Below are 17,677 nucleotides of genomic sequence, written 5' to 3'. Positions count from 1 at the left end.
CCCCAACTCCACCCCACCTAACCCCCACCCCATCTCCACCACACCCCACCTAACCCCCACCCCATCTCCATCACACCCCACCTAACCCCCACCCCAACTCCACCCCACCTAACCCCCACCCCATCTCCACCACACCCCACCTAACCCCACCCCATCTCCACCCCACCTAACCCCCACCCCAACTCCACCCCACCTAACCCCCACCCCATCTCCACCCCACCCCACCCACTCAACACTCCACCCCAGCCCAGTTCAGCCTGAACACAGATTAGACTGATACACACACAGGAAGTCAAGGAGGGGGAGCGTTTCCATAGCAATGTCCTTGTGAGTTGTCCAAGTTTAACTGAATGATGATGTTTGAGTCATTCAGCATCCCATATGCATTCTATACTCAGTGAAAATGTCACTCTTGTTTTATTAAATAAACACTCTTGATGTCTCTGTATTCACAATACTCTCGTAATCTCTCTATCTCTCATGGTAAAACACCCAATAATTCAGGGTAAAGACAGGGTATAATGCATATAATAATACATAAGTTTACTTTAGAAGTCTTTGTTGTGTGTGTGTGTGTGTGTTTGTTTGTTTGTTGGATTTATGTTAAAGACTGTCTGCCTTCTGTTTGATAATGAATTAGAATAAATTATTTATGTTAGAAATAAAAAAAATACTTTGTGAGGCAATATTACCCAAAATTAATACTGAAGGGTTCCTACGGTTCCAATCCTGCAAGACAGATGCGATTTAGATACAGCTAATATACAGCGGGAGGCCGGATACCAGCTGACGGAGCTTGTGGAGGTGTGAGACCAGCAGCTACACCGTCCCTGGGCTCAGACCACCTACTGTTGGCTAATGTGACCACCTCCCTGCCACAAATGCTTTTTGGGAAGACTTTCATGTCCAAAAACCAAATGACACACCAAAAAAGCTTCTCGCCCAGAACTTTGACTGGATCTAAACACCTGATTTGACAAAGGTGACAACAAACACGAAACCTTTAAGTGTGTCTTCCCAGCTGGGGTGAGAGAACAAAGGAGAGAACAGATCATTAATCTTTGTCAGATGATTTTTTTTATTGTTATAAGATTGTAATTTATGTTTCATGGTGACCATAGGAACCTGAGGATCCCCTAAAATAACTCATGTCATACCCAATATGAAACTGCATAAATACAATTGTTCTAAAAAAAAAGTTAAAAATAAGAGAAAGGATCTGATTGTAAAATTTGGGGTTTCCATTAGCTGCCATGTTATATGTTATTAGCATATAACTGTCATTAGTTCAGCAGTCTCTAAATAATCATAGGATTTCCTCCATTGGTGTCATGGTTTAATATGCTTATATAAAGTCTACTACTATAATACTAAACAGCCTACTACTATACTACTAAACAGCCTACTACTTTACTTTATAAAATAGTCTACTACTATACTACTAAACAGCCTACTACTATACTTTATAAAATAGTCTACTGCAATACTACTAAACAGCCTATTACTATACTTTATAAAGTCTACTCCTATACTACTAAACAGTCTGCTACTGTAACTCATAATCAATCTACTATACTACTAAACTTTATAAAAAGTCTACTACTAAACTTTAATAACAGTCTACTACAATACTAGTAAACAGTTTACTATTATACTTTATAAACAGTCTACCCCTATACTTTATAAACTGTCTACCACTATACTTTATAAACTGTCTATTACCAGAGTCATGGGAGTTTGAGCGTGTGCCGTAGCATTTTTGCTGTTGTTCTGGACTGAGTGATCCACCTTATGGCTCACAGCACCACGTGCCTCTACCACCACCATTACCACCATTACCACCATTACCACCATTACCACCACATTCTTTCTCCTTCTTCTGTCAGGTTCTGATATTTTTCCAACTTCTCATATTCCCTTGTTGGGATGTTTCCATCTGATGGGATGGAAAACACTACACTCATCATTCTGTTCTTCTTGAAAACACTCGCCACAACTTCATCCAACTCCAGAAATCACTCCTCTTACCTCCAGCACACTTTTAACATGCTTTTTCTTCAGGACTACCCACACCCCATTTCTTCTCCCATCCACACCATAGTGGAACAGTTTGAGCCCACTTGTGGTGTTCCTGGCTTGGCTTCCTTTCAGCCTGGTCTCTTGGACACAGTATGTCCACCAACCAGCTCTCCATCATATCAGTTCTCTCCCATTGCCAGTCATGGTATTACCATTCAAAGTTCTGACTCGCCTCCTCCCTCAAACCCTTCTTCGTCCCTCTCTTCATGTGGACTTGCATTGTCCCTGTCTCTGGTGCTCTGTTCCCCTGTCCTCGTCCCTGTCCCTGTCTCTGGTGCTCTTCTAAATTAGTATACTTTCCACCGACACCCTGCTGGTCAACAGTGCCAGTGGTGGTTGTTGGTAACCCAGATCCCGATCAATCCAGTGTGGAAATCTGATTTATGATTGATTTAGCTTCAGACAGGCCCTGTCTCAAGTAGATTGGAGTAGATTGTCTCCTGAGTGATCCGGCTGACAAAGACAAATCTATTATCATGAAAATCAAATCATGAACGAGAAACAAATGACAGATCAGTTATAATTGAACCAACCTTTAACATCATGAAAAAAAGAAAGCAGACGGTCACTCTGCTCATATTTGATCCAGCTTGGCAACTAAAGAGAAGTTTTTATAGGTGTGTGTGTGTGTGTGTGTGTGTGTGTGTGTGTGTGTGTGTGTGTGTGTGTGTGTGTGTGTGTGTGTGTGTGTGTGTGTGTGTGTGTGTGTGTGTGTGTGTAATGTATATATACACAAACACACAGACACATGTGTCTATCTATAAACAAAATGTTAGTGTCCTGATTTCCTCACTGGTTTGTAATGGTTTAGGCGTGTCTGCTCTGTGCCTGCACATGCGTTGTTGTCAACTTGTCTCTCTGCCTCACTCCTCTCCTTTAATAAACCTCCTGGAGCTCCTATCTAATTGTGTGTGTGTGTGTGCATGTGTGTGTTGGGGGAGGAGGGGTGTGTGTGTGGGTGTGAGTTTGTCAGAGAGGGAGCAGCTTGTCTCTAATACTGTGTGACATTTACCCATTTAATTAACTCTCTGATATTGTTCAAATTTCTCCTTTCCTCTCTTAAAAGCACTCACACAAACACACTGGTTTATGTGAGTTCAGTGAAAATGTTCACATTATGAAGGAGAAACTCAAACCCTATCTATTCTGTTGGGCACCGAAGGCGGGTTGTATTCTGATTGACTCATGCACATACACAAACAGATGTTTTTCAGTGGTCAGGAAAAAAAAACAACCAGGTTCAAACTTGCAATTTGCTATGAGCTAATTGTGTCTGAGCGTGTACATCAACGTCCACCAGAGCTAGAGCAAACCTGCATGTCCTTCTCATTTTTATCTGTTTCTTGCTTTCGCTCATCTCCCTTTATTCAGCCTGTGTGACTGTGGTCTGGGCTCGCATCCTGACCCCATTTTAGGGTTAAATCTAGAGAACATTGCTTCCTAGTACTGATCCAAACACCAAAGGAGACTTTTATCAAAATGCAGTTCGTCCATAGCTTGAACCAACACAACGGCCTGCTTTACACGAGGACGCAGTAGTTTTTCAAGTAGCTCCCAGCAAAGGGAGATGAAACACCAGATGAAAGGAAGTTCTGTTAAAAAAGACAGATGCGATTTGCAGCCTTTTGTGGCATTGGTTCTGATAGACCATCCATCCATCACAGCTGACATCTTTGATGGCAGAAACCCATGTGCCGAAACAAGCTGCACTTGTACTTTTTCCACTTCTACGGTTGGTCCGTATACTTTAGTAAAACAGGGCATTGCGTTTTTCGTAACACTAGAAGCTCAGCGTGTATAACATACATATACCTAGAAGTACAGAGAGCCGGTCATTTGACAATTATGTTGTTTCTGAAGTAAAGTTACTGTTCCAGCAGCTAACATGTTTTCAAACACAATTCCACAATATGGTTTTCTGCAATTCTGCTATTCTGTACAAGTATAATTTTTTTTCTTAGAATCTGAACACCATTGTTTTAATTCTGAATTTGACCATGCATAAAGATACAACCTATGCAGATATCCCTGGAAATCTCATTATAAATACACAGAATGCGAAACAGCCAAAAGCTTTTGCATTTGAGATGCTGTGAACCTTAACCTAACCCTAATGTTAACCTGACCCTAATGTTAACCTGACCCTAACGTTAACCTGACCCTAACGTTAACCTGAGACCATATGTCTAACTTTATTCTGCTCAATGCTACTACCTAGTTATGGAACAAAAACTTACAGTACATACATACAATGTCTCTGTCCGTTTGGCACGTTTGTCCCAACGTGCCTCCTGGAGTTGTGCTGTCAAGACAAAAGTGCTGCATTAGAAAAGCACTGAGTATGGTCAGACCTGAGGATCCTGCCTGATGCTACTTACAAATGAGACCTTAGTACAACTAGTGGACTACCCAGTGTTACGGCAGGTGGACCAGAACATGCCCTATGGTACCACAGGTGGACCAGAACATGCCCTATGGTACCACAGGTGGACCAGAACATGCCCTATGGTACTGCAGGTGGACCAGGTGCATCAGAACATGCCCTATGGTACCACAGGTGGACCAGAACATGCCCTATGGTACTGCAGGTGGACCAGGTGCATCAGAACATGCCCTATGGTACAGTAGATGGAACAGTCAGTGGTACATCAGAACAGCCAATGATGCCCACAAATGCTGCCCATATCTGTGGTTGTGTCTTCAAACAAAAAACACAGACAAACATGTATGTTCACTTTTGTTTCCATTTCAGTACCATTCAGGTGGCATGAATTGTAACAAATGGGTTTATCAGATAAGACTGAAAATCAGATTTTGAAGTTTTTGCCTAAATTATTCATTTTTCTAATATGGCTGGTAGGAAAATATCATTGTGCCCTTGTCTAATTCAGCTTCAGACTGTTACTCTGACAAATTTGCATTAGATTTCCTTTGCTAATTATTATTTTAATTTTCTCAAATTTTCTTCCAGTTTAGTTTTTATGCAAAGTCTTACCCACCAACCCAGCTAGGTAGCCTCCCACGTCCTAGAGCAGCCATAGGGGGTGTGGCAAATGTGTGTTTCCCCATGACGCCCAGCTTAATAATTACACCCTTATAATAATATATGCACCCCCAGTCCTAAATACACAATAACCTATTATGTATTTTGCATATTGTAAGCAGGCCATCAAGTGTTGTTGGTCATTATCACATTAGTGTATTCTATTCACATTACTGTATTCTTTATAAGCATTATTCTATTCTATTCTATTCTATTCTATTCTATTCTATTCTCATTGTATTGTTTTGGCTTTATAAGCATTGTGTAAATGTGTAAACCTGATGGAAGGTAAAGGACCTAGTCAGCTGTTTGCTGAATTGAATTCAAGCTCTGGCAATAATAAAGCAGCTCCCCTGTGCTGGGGGTAAGAGACTCGCTGATAAGCCAAGGACTGCAGTCTGGTATCAAGACTTTGTCCTGTGGCAGGAGTGTTTTAAACTGCAATTTGAAGAAATACCCATTTGAAGAAACACTGATCAGGGTTGATACTTTCAATACCTGATGCACAGAAATGCGCAAACACATATGGGCCATAGAAGCACACTAACGTATAGACAATAGGAACACACCATAATGAATGGGCTACAAAAACACAAAGGACATAGACAACAGGAGCACAGTATAACGAGTACATTAGTGTTTTCATAGAACTGTAAATTACATTGTGCTCCTACAACCTATAATTTATACAGTTTGTTTTTGAAGCCCCTAAGTAATACAGTGTGTTGCGGATGAGAGTGAAGCACATAAGTAATACAGCGTGTTGCGATACAGTGTGCGCTTGTAGCCCATAAATTATACATTGTGATCCTACTGTGTGCTCTTGTAGGACAATTACAAACAACACTTCCCCTATTCAAAATGTGCTATAGTGCTAAGCCTGCCCATACGATTTCCACACGCTATGCGGACAGCTGAAGAACTGTTTTTTTTTTCTTCCACGATTAATCTTTTACCTTTTTGACAACCACCAGCGCATCGTGTCACAAAGAGCCTCCTGCATCTTCTGTGACGCATCTGAGGAGATTCTTCCATCTGAATGAACAGTGCAAGCTAAAAAGAAATCGATTCTTGGCTTTGTCTCCATGCTGGGCTTGAACAGTCACTCACCCGTTTCATGTGAAAATCAGATGAACCCACCAGGTCCAGATGCGCCTGACACTGCATTTAAGGTTCTGGTTAAAAGAGCTCACTAATATTAATAACACATATTATTAGCTGTACAGCATGCCAGACCCTGATCCTGGACACTTAGGTTTGCTGGATTGAGGTCGGAGGGGTCCAGGAGTTGGCTAGAGACCCATGGATTAAACGCAGTAGCAATCAGGAATAGGGCCTTGGGTCAGGAAGCACTCTGTGTTAATAGTAACTAAATGGCTGGGACGCCTCAGGACAAGCTATTATTTGGACTTCAGTGTGCTTCTGGGTCCTTGCTGCCTTAAATACAGTATGTAGGAGGTTTCTTTTTTTTTCTTTGTACCCATACACTTTCTGGCAGTGAAAATGATGACATCATCCATTTCTAGCCTCCCCAGCCCTCTGGAGTACACATGGAATAGCTCAGGTTAGTTTGACCCAGCCTCAACATATTCAGTATATCGGCCAATGATCGAGTGTTTCATATGGCAAGATTTATATCACAGAACAAGGGAAGTGCTATCGGTCCCGGAGGCCGAGGTTACTTACGTATCGAGAGAGGGAAACAGTGGTCTGTATAATTCATGCACTGTTGGATCGGGCTTTACTTACCACACATCACTCTCAGGGTCAGACGGTTTTTAACATTTAAACACACTTTGTGAAGGAGAAATTGGTGTGTTTTTGCATGTGTGTTTGCACACAGCTTTAAGAAGAAGACCCAGGAACACTCAGGGTTTCTCAGAGCTAACTAGTGGCTACGCAGGAATCACGTATTAACTGAAAAATCGGAATTTCTGCACAGACGTAGCTAAAAGAAAAGGGCACAGTTAATGCCTTTTATTTTATCTTATGGCTGTCAGCATGTCGAGAATTATTTCCGAATGCAACTGGCTCTACACATCAGACAAGTAATACTGACAGTTTACAAAGTCACGCGTGTATGGGAAAGACACTGGCTCTTAGATCCACATACGAAGCATGCAAGTGTAATTAGATGAAGTGTGAGTGAGTGAGAGAGAGAGAGAGAGAGAGAGAGAGAGAGAGAGAGAGAGAGAGAGAGAGAGACCACGGTACGGTTGCTGGCAGAAAGTCAGCCGATCCTCATCCATCAGTTTCTCTCGTTCTGACCTCAAATCTCCCATGATGCCGAGCACAGGTGAACGTGTTCGGGGGGGAAGGGTTGTGTTCGTTCCTCCCTCTGTCCTCCAAGGTAAAGGCTATTCTGGGGTTTGTGGGTGTCGTTCATAGACATTACAGAACTACATGTCCCTGCCAATAATATCTAAATATTACTGCAATGCAGCAATGGAGCAGCTGTCAACTATGCAGCTATAGAATAGGAAGCTAAAGGTGTGTGTGTGTCCATGCATGTGTGTGTGTGTGTGTGTGTGTGTCCATGCACATGTGTGTGTGTGCGTGCGTGTGTGTCCATGCACGTGTGCCCATGCACATGTGTGTGTGTGTGTGTCCATGCACATGTGTGTGTGTGTGTGTGTCCATGCACATGTGTGTGTGTATGTGTGTGTCCATGCACATGTGTGTGTGTGTGTGTGTCCATGCACATGTGTGTGTGTGTGTCCATGCACGTGTGTGCGTGTGTGTGTATGTCCATGCACATGTGTGTGTGTGTCCATGCACGTGTGTGTGTGTCCATGCACATGTGTGTGTGTGTGAGTGTGTGTATGTCCATGCACATGTGTGTGTGTGTGTGTGTGTGTGTGTGTGTATGTCCATGCACATGTGTGTGTGTGTGTGTGTGTGTGTGTGTGTGTGTGTGTGTGTGTGTGTCCTTCACACTGAGTGCATGTTAAGCACAATCCAGCTTCCTCACCTCATGTGTGTAAGAATGTACACAAGGCAGAGAAGGTATTCTGCATTCGTTTTTATTTTGTTTGCTTGTTTGTTTTTTTTTTTTTTTGCAGACTGAAACATTTAGGTTTGGTTTGCATTATTTAAATACTCCAAGAATCCAGCTTTATGTCATCTTTAAGTCACTGCAGAGTTTTAATGCAGTGGTAAGCACTTAAAAAGAACTCCACCAGCATTCCATCAGATGGAGAAAGCTCCCAGTATACCGTAAAATGTTTAATGTAGATCCGGAAAGCAAAACAAAAGTACCGATCTGTTCGTACTCATCGGCTCACCGCCTGACATACGTGTTTAAAACATGGCAAAAAAGGCCAGACTGGTCAGAGGGCGACGCTGTTTACACGAAATCGTTGCTTTAACGGGCTCGTTAAACATTTTTACGTGACCACTCAGGTACAAGGCCCCCTCCAACTTCCTGCCTTCGCACATTGTTACCAAGGACGCGTCACAAGTCAAACCAGAGACCTGCAACACAGCAGAGTCGTTCCACATTGGAAGGTAGACGGTCGTGACCACCTGGAGGTATGCGCGGAGGTTTCCTAATGGAAGGTGATATCCAAGCAGGACAGGAACGTCACGGACGCCATGCTGGAACGGGACATTCAGAGCTTAGCTTAGCTTAGAATGAGCTTAGTGTTAGCACGGAATGTTCTAGTGAACAGAATACGTCCGTGCGCCTCAGTTTCTGTAATGTCTTTTTAGTTTTCTTTCTTGACTTAAGTAACAGACAATTCATTTCCTTGTGGAAGATGTATGTCAGTGTCAATATATGAACGATGCCACGCACTTGATCGACATACGACACACTAACGTAAAACAGACAGGTAGCTGGTGTTGTTGTGATTGTTCTGGCTGCCATTTTAGGCCTTGGATTGATTCTGTGATGTGCGTGTTCTTTTGTTTCTGCTTTTGAGGTTTTTCTAAGATGAGCATTATCTCAGATGGTCAGACTGAAAGTACAGAGGTCAGCTTGGATTTAATAACTCAACATAAATGTGATCGTATTACTGTGTGTGTGTGTGTGTGTGTGTGTGTGTGTGTGTGTGTGTTTGTGTGTGTGTGTGTGTGTGTGTGTGTGTGTGTGTGTGTGTGTGTGTCCTAAGGGACCAAGGCTGCTCTTTCCCACGAAGTTCCAGTGGGAGGTTCCCATGGTAACACAAGAATCGGAAGCTACCATAATTGGTTTGGGCCGGTGTTTCGTCTGGCTCTTGATCTCAGTCACTTTATCTCCTTCCCTCTCGTTCTCATGTCTCTCCCTTAGACAAACTCTCATTTGCATTTACATTTCGTGATTCTGCAGTTGCTCTCGTCCGAGACACCACACAAAAAGCAAAAAATTAAGAAATAAATAAAGATCTCGTTAACAAATGGAGACGATTAAGTGATTAAAATAGTACAGAAGAGGATTCGAAAAGGAATTCCCCGTCTTAATCAGCGTTGAGAGTTTTACCCTAACTGGACAGAACGCGAGTGCGCTGTGCTTTTGCGCTGCGTTTGAGAGTGGACCCAGAGAGGCAGCCTCGTTCTGGGGAGTCTAGGAGCTGCTTCATCTCTCTCCTTCTTTCCCCATTTATTTTTTTTACTGTCCATTTCTGTCTTTGCTTCTTCTCCTCGTCTTTATATACGGTGTCTCTCGTTGATAAACTCGTTCATTTCCTGTGCAGCTCTCTTTGGCTCCCTCTACATCTGTCTCGCACACACACACACACACACACACACACACACACACACACACACACACACACACACACACACACACACTCACAGGTCCTGACGATACAGCACACAAACAATCACCGGTCCCACATGAAAACCAACACAGATTGTTTTCAATAAAACGACTAATAGAAAGCATATAAAAACCTCCCCTGACTTGACTAAACCGATGATGTAAAAGTACAGCGTTTTGGGGCAAAAACGTGGCAGCAGCGGTGGTAGACGTGGAGCGTACCACACGTGCCGTATCCCACGTGCCATTTGAATAGGGAGATGTGACACATCAGCGTTAAATTGACTAGCTTCACGTAAGCCTGCAACCACTTTGGCAAGCTCTTAACAGCAGACGACCGTCTACAGTAAACTGCAGAGACGTCCGATTGGTTGTGGCTGATAGGAAGCCTGCCATGGCGTGGTGAGGCCCCTGTTTTGCATCAGCTGGGTGTCTGGGTGAAAAAACGGCAACAGCCTGGTACGCTTTAACCCTGCCAGATCGGTCATGACTGAAGTGTACACAGACAGCATGAGACTAGCAGCTCATAGCAGGTCACAACTCAGGATTCTCACAACTCTACTCAGTATTCTCACAACTCTACCCAGTCTAACTCAGATGACAAGTCAGAATGGGCTTATGTGTCTATGTCCATTGTTTATGTTTAGACTCAAAGGCAACCAAACATTGGAATGTCACGTGTACACATATGAGAGTTCATACGTTCATGGATGGCTGATAATGCATACGTGTGTGTGTGTGTGTGTAAGAGAGAGAGAGAGAGAGAGAGAGAGAGAGAGAGAGATTGTGTTAGAGAAGAGAAGCATGAGGAGCTAGTACACCTAGATTACTTCTTTCAGAAGGATATTGTGTTACACATCACTGATTACCTCATTTTTCAAAAGCATGTACAATCTGATTAATGTTTTTTTTTCTGTGTTTAACCTGCTATATCCTGTCAGCATGGAGCCGGCCAGATTTAATCTCAGGGGTTGTGTGAACTGTTTAAGATTGCAGAAGGCTTAACTCAGCATAGTTTTACCAGAGGAAATTCATTGGCTTAAACACAAAACACACATGCATGCCCTGGTACTATGTGTATTTAAGATGGTGTGGTACAGGGCGCTATTACGTAAGCAGTACATGACTGTTCACTTGCTGTGGTGTCGTAGGTACTGCTCACTATAACCCAAACCACCATGTTTGGTTTCGTATGTCTTCGCTCCCTTCTTTATCTTTAAATGAATGAATGACAGAGTTCCCCAGCTTCACCTCATAAAACATTTCTGGACACGGGACCCTTCAGGAACTATAGCTTGTTGCGGTAGTGGTTTTTCATTGGGTGTTGCGTGCCCTGAATTTAAGGAGATCCTCTTAGTTACAAAATGTCACAGTCAGCCGCTCACGGGTTTATCTCTCCGCACAGCGCCTTTCTCATTGATGGGAATCTCCCCTTACACCAGCCTGCAGCCTCCGCACGCATGTAAAGGGTTAATGGGAAGACACTGGAGGGAGCATCCAGCCAATCAGAACAGTCCTCCAGCAAACTTGCCTAATTTACTCTGCCGTTGTGTAAAAACGGGTTTGTATGCTGCATAAGTCGTGCCAGGAGGAACAGAGAGAAGCCTCACTGTGTTGGGCCCAAGAAGGCGTGTGAGGACAGGCTGGTTGGGGCTTGTTTTCTATCTGGTAGAGTTTCTCATAAGCATAAAAAAAAAAAAATGCCGATCAAGGAGTTGTTGAATTAGTGTTTGAGACTCTGGAGATGCTCTGAGCGTCTTATGCAATATGCAAGTTTGTTTTTCCATTTTTCCTCATGACAGAAGCCTGTGGTGTGAAGCAGTCTGATATGTTGGTGCATACGAGCTAAATACCTGCGTGCATTTGCATGGCTGCACTGTGTGTGTGTGTGTGTGTGTGAGAGAGAGAGAGAGAGAGAGAGAGAGAGAGAGAGAGAGAGAGAGAGAGAGAGAGAGAGAGAGAATACAATGATGGAAGCTTACCAAGAGAGAAGAACAAGGCATGTGAGAGATTCTTTCTAAGACACTGAATTTGCGAGGATGAATTCATTTATCATCACCATTATGAAGATGTGAATATGTGTTTTAATGTGGCCTTTCAAATGAATGTTTGATGAGGGAGATTGTTGCCCCAGTTTAAAGCAGAGGAGGACAGGGTTTCTTTCTGAACTGAGAGTTTCATTCAGACAAAGAATGTGAGGGAAGAAAAGGGCTAGACTTTGCTATGATTGGCTAAGTACATTCTTAACACGCATACACACACACACACACACACACACACATACACACACACACACACACACACACACACAAACACAAACAGTTCTGCCTTTTTGAAAACTGCATTTCGTCTGTAGTTCTTCCAATGAGTTCACAGAGGAGCAGTTCTGGTGTCACTGGTGATGTGTTGTCGAGGAAAATTCGAGGATTTTCAAAAACACCTCTATGTATTTCCTATGGGGAGACAGCCCATGTTAGCCGATGTACAGATCGATTCCTCTAATTAGTTCGGCAAACACCCAGGCTTGTGTGGTAGGTTGGGACCCGCATGCTAGCGGAGACCGTTGGGGCAGATGTCGAGTGTGTCGACCCCTTTGGTCCTGTGACACGGTCTGAGTTCTTCGGCTTACGGCTGCCAAAACAATCGCTCTCCTGCCGAATCATGATTGGCCCATTTAATACGTGTGCTCTGAGGAAACAGACGGAAAGGCCAGACGAGATCACGTTAGAGGCTGTCGGACCACAACCAAGCTCGATCTGTTCAGTGGTACTTTTTATCGCATCCGTATGGAGGAAATTAACCTTAAATGTGCATGTTTTAAATGACAAGTGTACTGAGTTTCACTAGGCTGTATTATGTGGCATTTTTAAATATTCTAGTTTGTATGGTTGGAACCCTCTTTCAAATGATAGTAATTGAATAATTCATTCGTTAGAGTCATCGCCATACATTTTTCATGCAAAGTCCCATCCATTTCAGCTTTTCAGATCTGAGTTAATATTCCAGCTTTGAAGTAAAATAACTTTGAAATAGGAAGGCTAAGCTACCATTTCCTTGTATATTTATGGATGTGACATTTCTCTACTGTGCCACAACAATGTTTCCAAGCATGGTCGGCGTTGCAGAATCTCACAACCCTTGCAGTTTGTCTCTGATCATTTTTACACCTGCATCATTCGGGCTCCAGACGTGTTTGTAGCTCCAGCTAGTGCAGTAAAATATCAGCGTCTGCCCGTCACACAGACCGCGCCATCATTCCTCAATGATTTACAAGGACTGGTGGCGAGCGCCATTTATGTGATTAACCTAGTCGACGTAAATACCCATGTAAGTGCAAGAGTAATTCAGAGCGCTGTTGTCAGCTCGGATGTGAAATTCCTTTCACGCTTTCACGCTTAGCTTTTGATACTCTCTGAACCTCTGACGAACACAATTTCGGTATTTTTCAAGGATGTTATTCAGTGGTCCTGTGGCGGTGTAGTAAAGCGATGCTGCTGTGTTTGTCCTTAACTCCGGCTGCACGTGGTTCGAGCGGCTCAGCATGCTGGTGATTCTGCTCAACTGCGTAACGCTGGGCATGTTCCAGCCCTGCCAGGACATCAAGTGCAACTCTGACAGATGCGCCATCCTGCAGGTACGACGGCGATGGCAGGCGCCAAACTGGGCGGGGCTTTCCCGCGCGTTCAGACTCCGCCTCCAGCGAGCGTGGGGGCGGAGCATTGACGTTGTGTTTCCACATGCCTGGACAAAGGCTAGAATATTAATTTGAGTGCATACAGGAATACCTGAAGACGTTTTCACAATATGTATCAGCATATTTACATTTACTGAGATTTACTTTCTTAATAAAATAGGTACCAAGGCAGTACTATATATTCAAAAAAGGCTAGGCACAGTGACGTTTTTAATTATTTAAAGAAAAAAAAACTAGATATTTTATGAGAATTAATTAAAAAATGAATAAAATGCTATATTGGTATAATATGTGTAATATCCAATCAGCTACAAATTACTATGCCATCTTAATTTCACATTTTGTTGTGCAGTTTGTAATTGTTTTAATGAAACATGCAGTAGTTAAATATTGTAGTAGTTTACCAGTAATGTGCAAAAAAAGCAAATTGTGTCAGAATTGATTACCATGACAACAATGTATTGCCCTGCTATATTAAGTGTATGTAAAGGTGTGGCATAACCTATTACTACTTCAAGACTTTGCACGTTGGTCTAGTGTGCATGCAAATAGCTGTGTTTGTGTGTATTTGTATCTCTAATTGCACAAATGCTGAGATAATTTGTCTATTCTGTGACAACAATATGGTCTTTCCATAGGCATTTGATGACTTCATCTTTGCATTCTTCGCTGTGGAGATGGTGGTTAAGATGGTAGCTCTGGGGGTGTTTGGGCCAAAGTGTTACCTTGGTGATACGTGGAACCGCCTAGACTTCTTTATCGTCATGGCAGGGTCAGTGACCAATCACAAACCAGCTGTCTTTTCTCTCTGCAGAAGAGACAGAAAGAGCCCCCGTTATCATAGTGTGTGTGTGTGTGTGTGTGTGTGCAAGTTTTTGTGTATGTTTAATGTCAATTCAAGTTTTAATGTCAGTTCCAGTCCTAATGTCAAGTCGATGTGTCACAGATATGCTCCTGAATGACAACTACTACCAGGCATTCCCAAAGATCACTCACATATTCTCTCTCTCTCTCTCTCTCTCCCTCCCTCCCACTCTTTCTATCTCCCTCTTCCTCCCTCTCTCTCTCCCCCATGTGTCTTTCACTGATTCAGTCCTCCCTGTCTTACCAGTCCTTTCATATTATGCATATCCTTTCAAGTGGATGTTACAGAATAGGTTTTGGGCTTCAGGATCTCACTCCATATGTGTGAAACCTGATTAAGACACACTGCAGCTTCTCATGGTCCAACATAGCAACTATTTTGATAATATTTTGATAATTTTCATATGCAGGTTCTAATATATAGTTTCCAGTGGAATATACATTTATAACCCAGTTCCATGAGTCACACATTCCTCATTGGTGCATCTTACAGATGTACAACTATAGACCGTAGCACTGTCGAGACGCCACTTTTTAATTTTTTTCCTGATTGGTCCATTTGTGACCTCTGGACCCCTGCTGATTGGTTACTAATTGCATAATGGACCTTTCTCAACGCACCAGTGACACCAACATTACATCGCCGTGTGCGCTATGGCTCTTGAGCTGAAGCACGTTTATTAGACACAGCTATGTTGCTTGGGGATTGCACTCATGTCAGTGTCACTGCTGGTCTGCCACTCAAAAATGTCCAGCAAGTGAGGAGTAATGTTGCTATTTAAAACTATTGATATGCACATTCAGATGAGATATGCTTGCTACGAACATGAAAACAACTGGGATTGTGATCATTGTATTTGTACTGGTTACTAATTGAATGAGATCTGTGTGTGTGCGCGTGTGTATGGGTGTGTGCACGTGTGTAATTTTGCATTTAGGATGTTAGAGTACTCTTTAGATGGACACAATGTCAGTTTCTCCGCCATCAGAACTGTCAGAGTTCTCAGACCTCTTCGCGCCATCAACAGAGTACCCAGTGAGTATCTCTTCTCCTTGATCCTTTTCTCTCTCTCTCACACACACACACACACACACACACACACACACACACACACACACACACACACACACACACACACACACACTCCTTCACTCCTCTGTCTGTACTGATCTGAAGTGTCTGCAAGAAGATGGTGAAAGATTTGCACACCATATTTACAAATGCACTTTCCTCACTTCTCATTTACAGAAACACACAGTTATCACTCCCTAACACACTTGGCAAGCGTCTCGCTGCCATTTGCCCTGTGCAAGCTCGGTGGCTTGGATTATTATTCTCATATCTCCTCATCTCTAGAGCACAATGATGCTGAACTGTTGTAGTAATGATTTTGACCCAAAATATTTAAGTGATTAAAAGAAAAAAAAAAATGAGCGTGATGAGAGAAGCAAATAAATATGTATAATAAACGTTATGTGTGCCTGTACAGCAATGTTGAATTTGGATGCAGTGAGAAAAGAAACCCCTTAGCTGTTTAAGTTTCCAATTTGTTTACGCTCAAACCACCAAACAGGGTGTTAACCACGGACCGTGATGGTCTGATTATGCAGTTTCTTTCTTTCTCTCTCTCTGGGCTTTTTTCACACCTCAAGATTGTCAAATTGATATTCTTTGTGTACCACAAACCATAAAGCATGTTTCTGAACAGCTATGTGAATGTTAAAAGCCTTTCATAGCTTGCTCAGTTATTAGGTGCACGGTGCCCAAACGAGGGTAGGAAAAGCGTATGCTCTAGTAAAACCCCCCCGCCCCCTTAAACCTTCATGCTAATGTATTAGTCTCCGGCGCAGCAGGTTGGTTTTGGAATAGAACAATAATGGCCACGGCTTGTACTGACTGCAAAAAGCACCGAACGCATCAGCGCTGCGCGAGTGTCCCGGTGCGCTACGAACCCGCTCACCTCAGGAGCGGCTGCGGACATTCTAATCACATACGCAGCCACATCCAGCTTGTAAACGTAACGGCGAACGCAGGGCACCTTCATTAGCGGCCTTGTCTTCAGCTGTGCCAAATAGGCCATAGTCCACCACCGCTGGCACTTACCATTGTACCTGGGCGCCCACCAACGGACTGGATGTCCCAGGATGTTTCGAGCGCCTGTATTGGTGTGTTATGAGTCACCGGGTCCTAAGGACATCGTCTGTGTGTGTTTCACAGCTGCTATTCTTATACTGTAAATGCATTCGTAAATATGATTCATTAAACCATATGTAAATACACACAAAACATCCTGATGCCATCTGCCCTGTTTTCAACACAGTGTGCTTATGAATGAGGCCACTGAAAACATGGCATGATGGTGACAATAATAAAAGGTTCAATCAGTTCATTTAATTATTTCATCTTGAGTGCACAGTATTCACCAAAAAATGCTTTAGCCAATTTACTCCACAGCTGTGGAGAATGTGGACCATTTAGAAAGAAAAAATTAATCGGTAACACTTTACAGGCCACTGTAAATAGCTATTAAGTATACTTAACCATTTATAAATGATTATTCCAACAAGGTGACATAACTATATCAAATGACAGATTACACTAGGATGTGTCTGAAAGACACAGAGTGTTATGACAACTCATTTTACAACAATGATATTTTTTTTGGTGACATAGGGGTGACATAGTGCTGATGATGTGACACAGCCTGTCAAGTGATGCTGTTGGTGAGATGTCACAAAAGTCAGGACTTCAAAAAGATCCTCTGAAGTGTCTCCTGTACAGTCATAACAATGGCCTGAAAACCTGCTGCGTAACAGATATTTTAGTGAAGTTTTTGACACTGACATTTTTACCCTCACTATTAAAAAATTCGATTCAGAAACCCAGAATGCTCGGGGAATGAGGAATAATGTGCTGGCACAACATAAGTCATGGAAATAATTGCTCCCACACAGAAAAATGGGCTTTGTCAATCACTGTGTAATTTTTTTACCATTCATCTTCAATTATTGCATTCACTGAATGAGGATAACTGTGCTCAGTCAACCTTACAAGTTGAACAAGAACAGAAAAAAGATGCTTGCTGAACCAAATGGAGGAAATTTCTATGGTTTTGAGCAAGCATACATCAAGGACTTTTGGATTTGTCCATGCTGTGGACACTGGGGCAATGTTTCATTGGAATGTGGAAGTCTCTCGATTTAGCTAAGAATGACTAGCATTTTAGTTACTCAGCAGTAACAAATAATGAAAAAAATG

The 17,677-nt window shown here is 42.7% G+C and overlaps 1 protein-coding gene across 1 annotated transcript in view; it reads left to right on the top strand.

The window, feature by feature from the left end:
* The window catches only part of cacna1hb (calcium channel, voltage-dependent, T type, alpha 1H subunit b), a 79,339-nt gene that overhangs the window by 20,943 nt on the left and 40,719 nt on the right, over nt 1-17,677 (top strand). Inside the window, 3 exon segments of the mRNA XM_076989990.1 lie at nt 13,383-13,494; nt 14,193-14,326; nt 15,357-15,454. Of these exon segments, the coding sequence (XP_076846105.1) occupies nt 13,383-13,494; nt 14,193-14,326; nt 15,357-15,454 (344 nt within the window).

This window comes from Brachyhypopomus gauderio, unplaced genomic scaffold (assembly GCF_052324685.1).
Source record: "Brachyhypopomus gauderio isolate BG-103 unplaced genomic scaffold, BGAUD_0.2 sc72, whole genome shotgun sequence".
NCBI classification, from domain to species: domain Eukaryota; kingdom Metazoa; phylum Chordata; class Actinopteri; order Gymnotiformes; family Hypopomidae; genus Brachyhypopomus; species Brachyhypopomus gauderio.
Note: the sequence above shows the minus strand (reverse complement) of the source record. Positions and strands in the feature narration are given on the sequence as shown.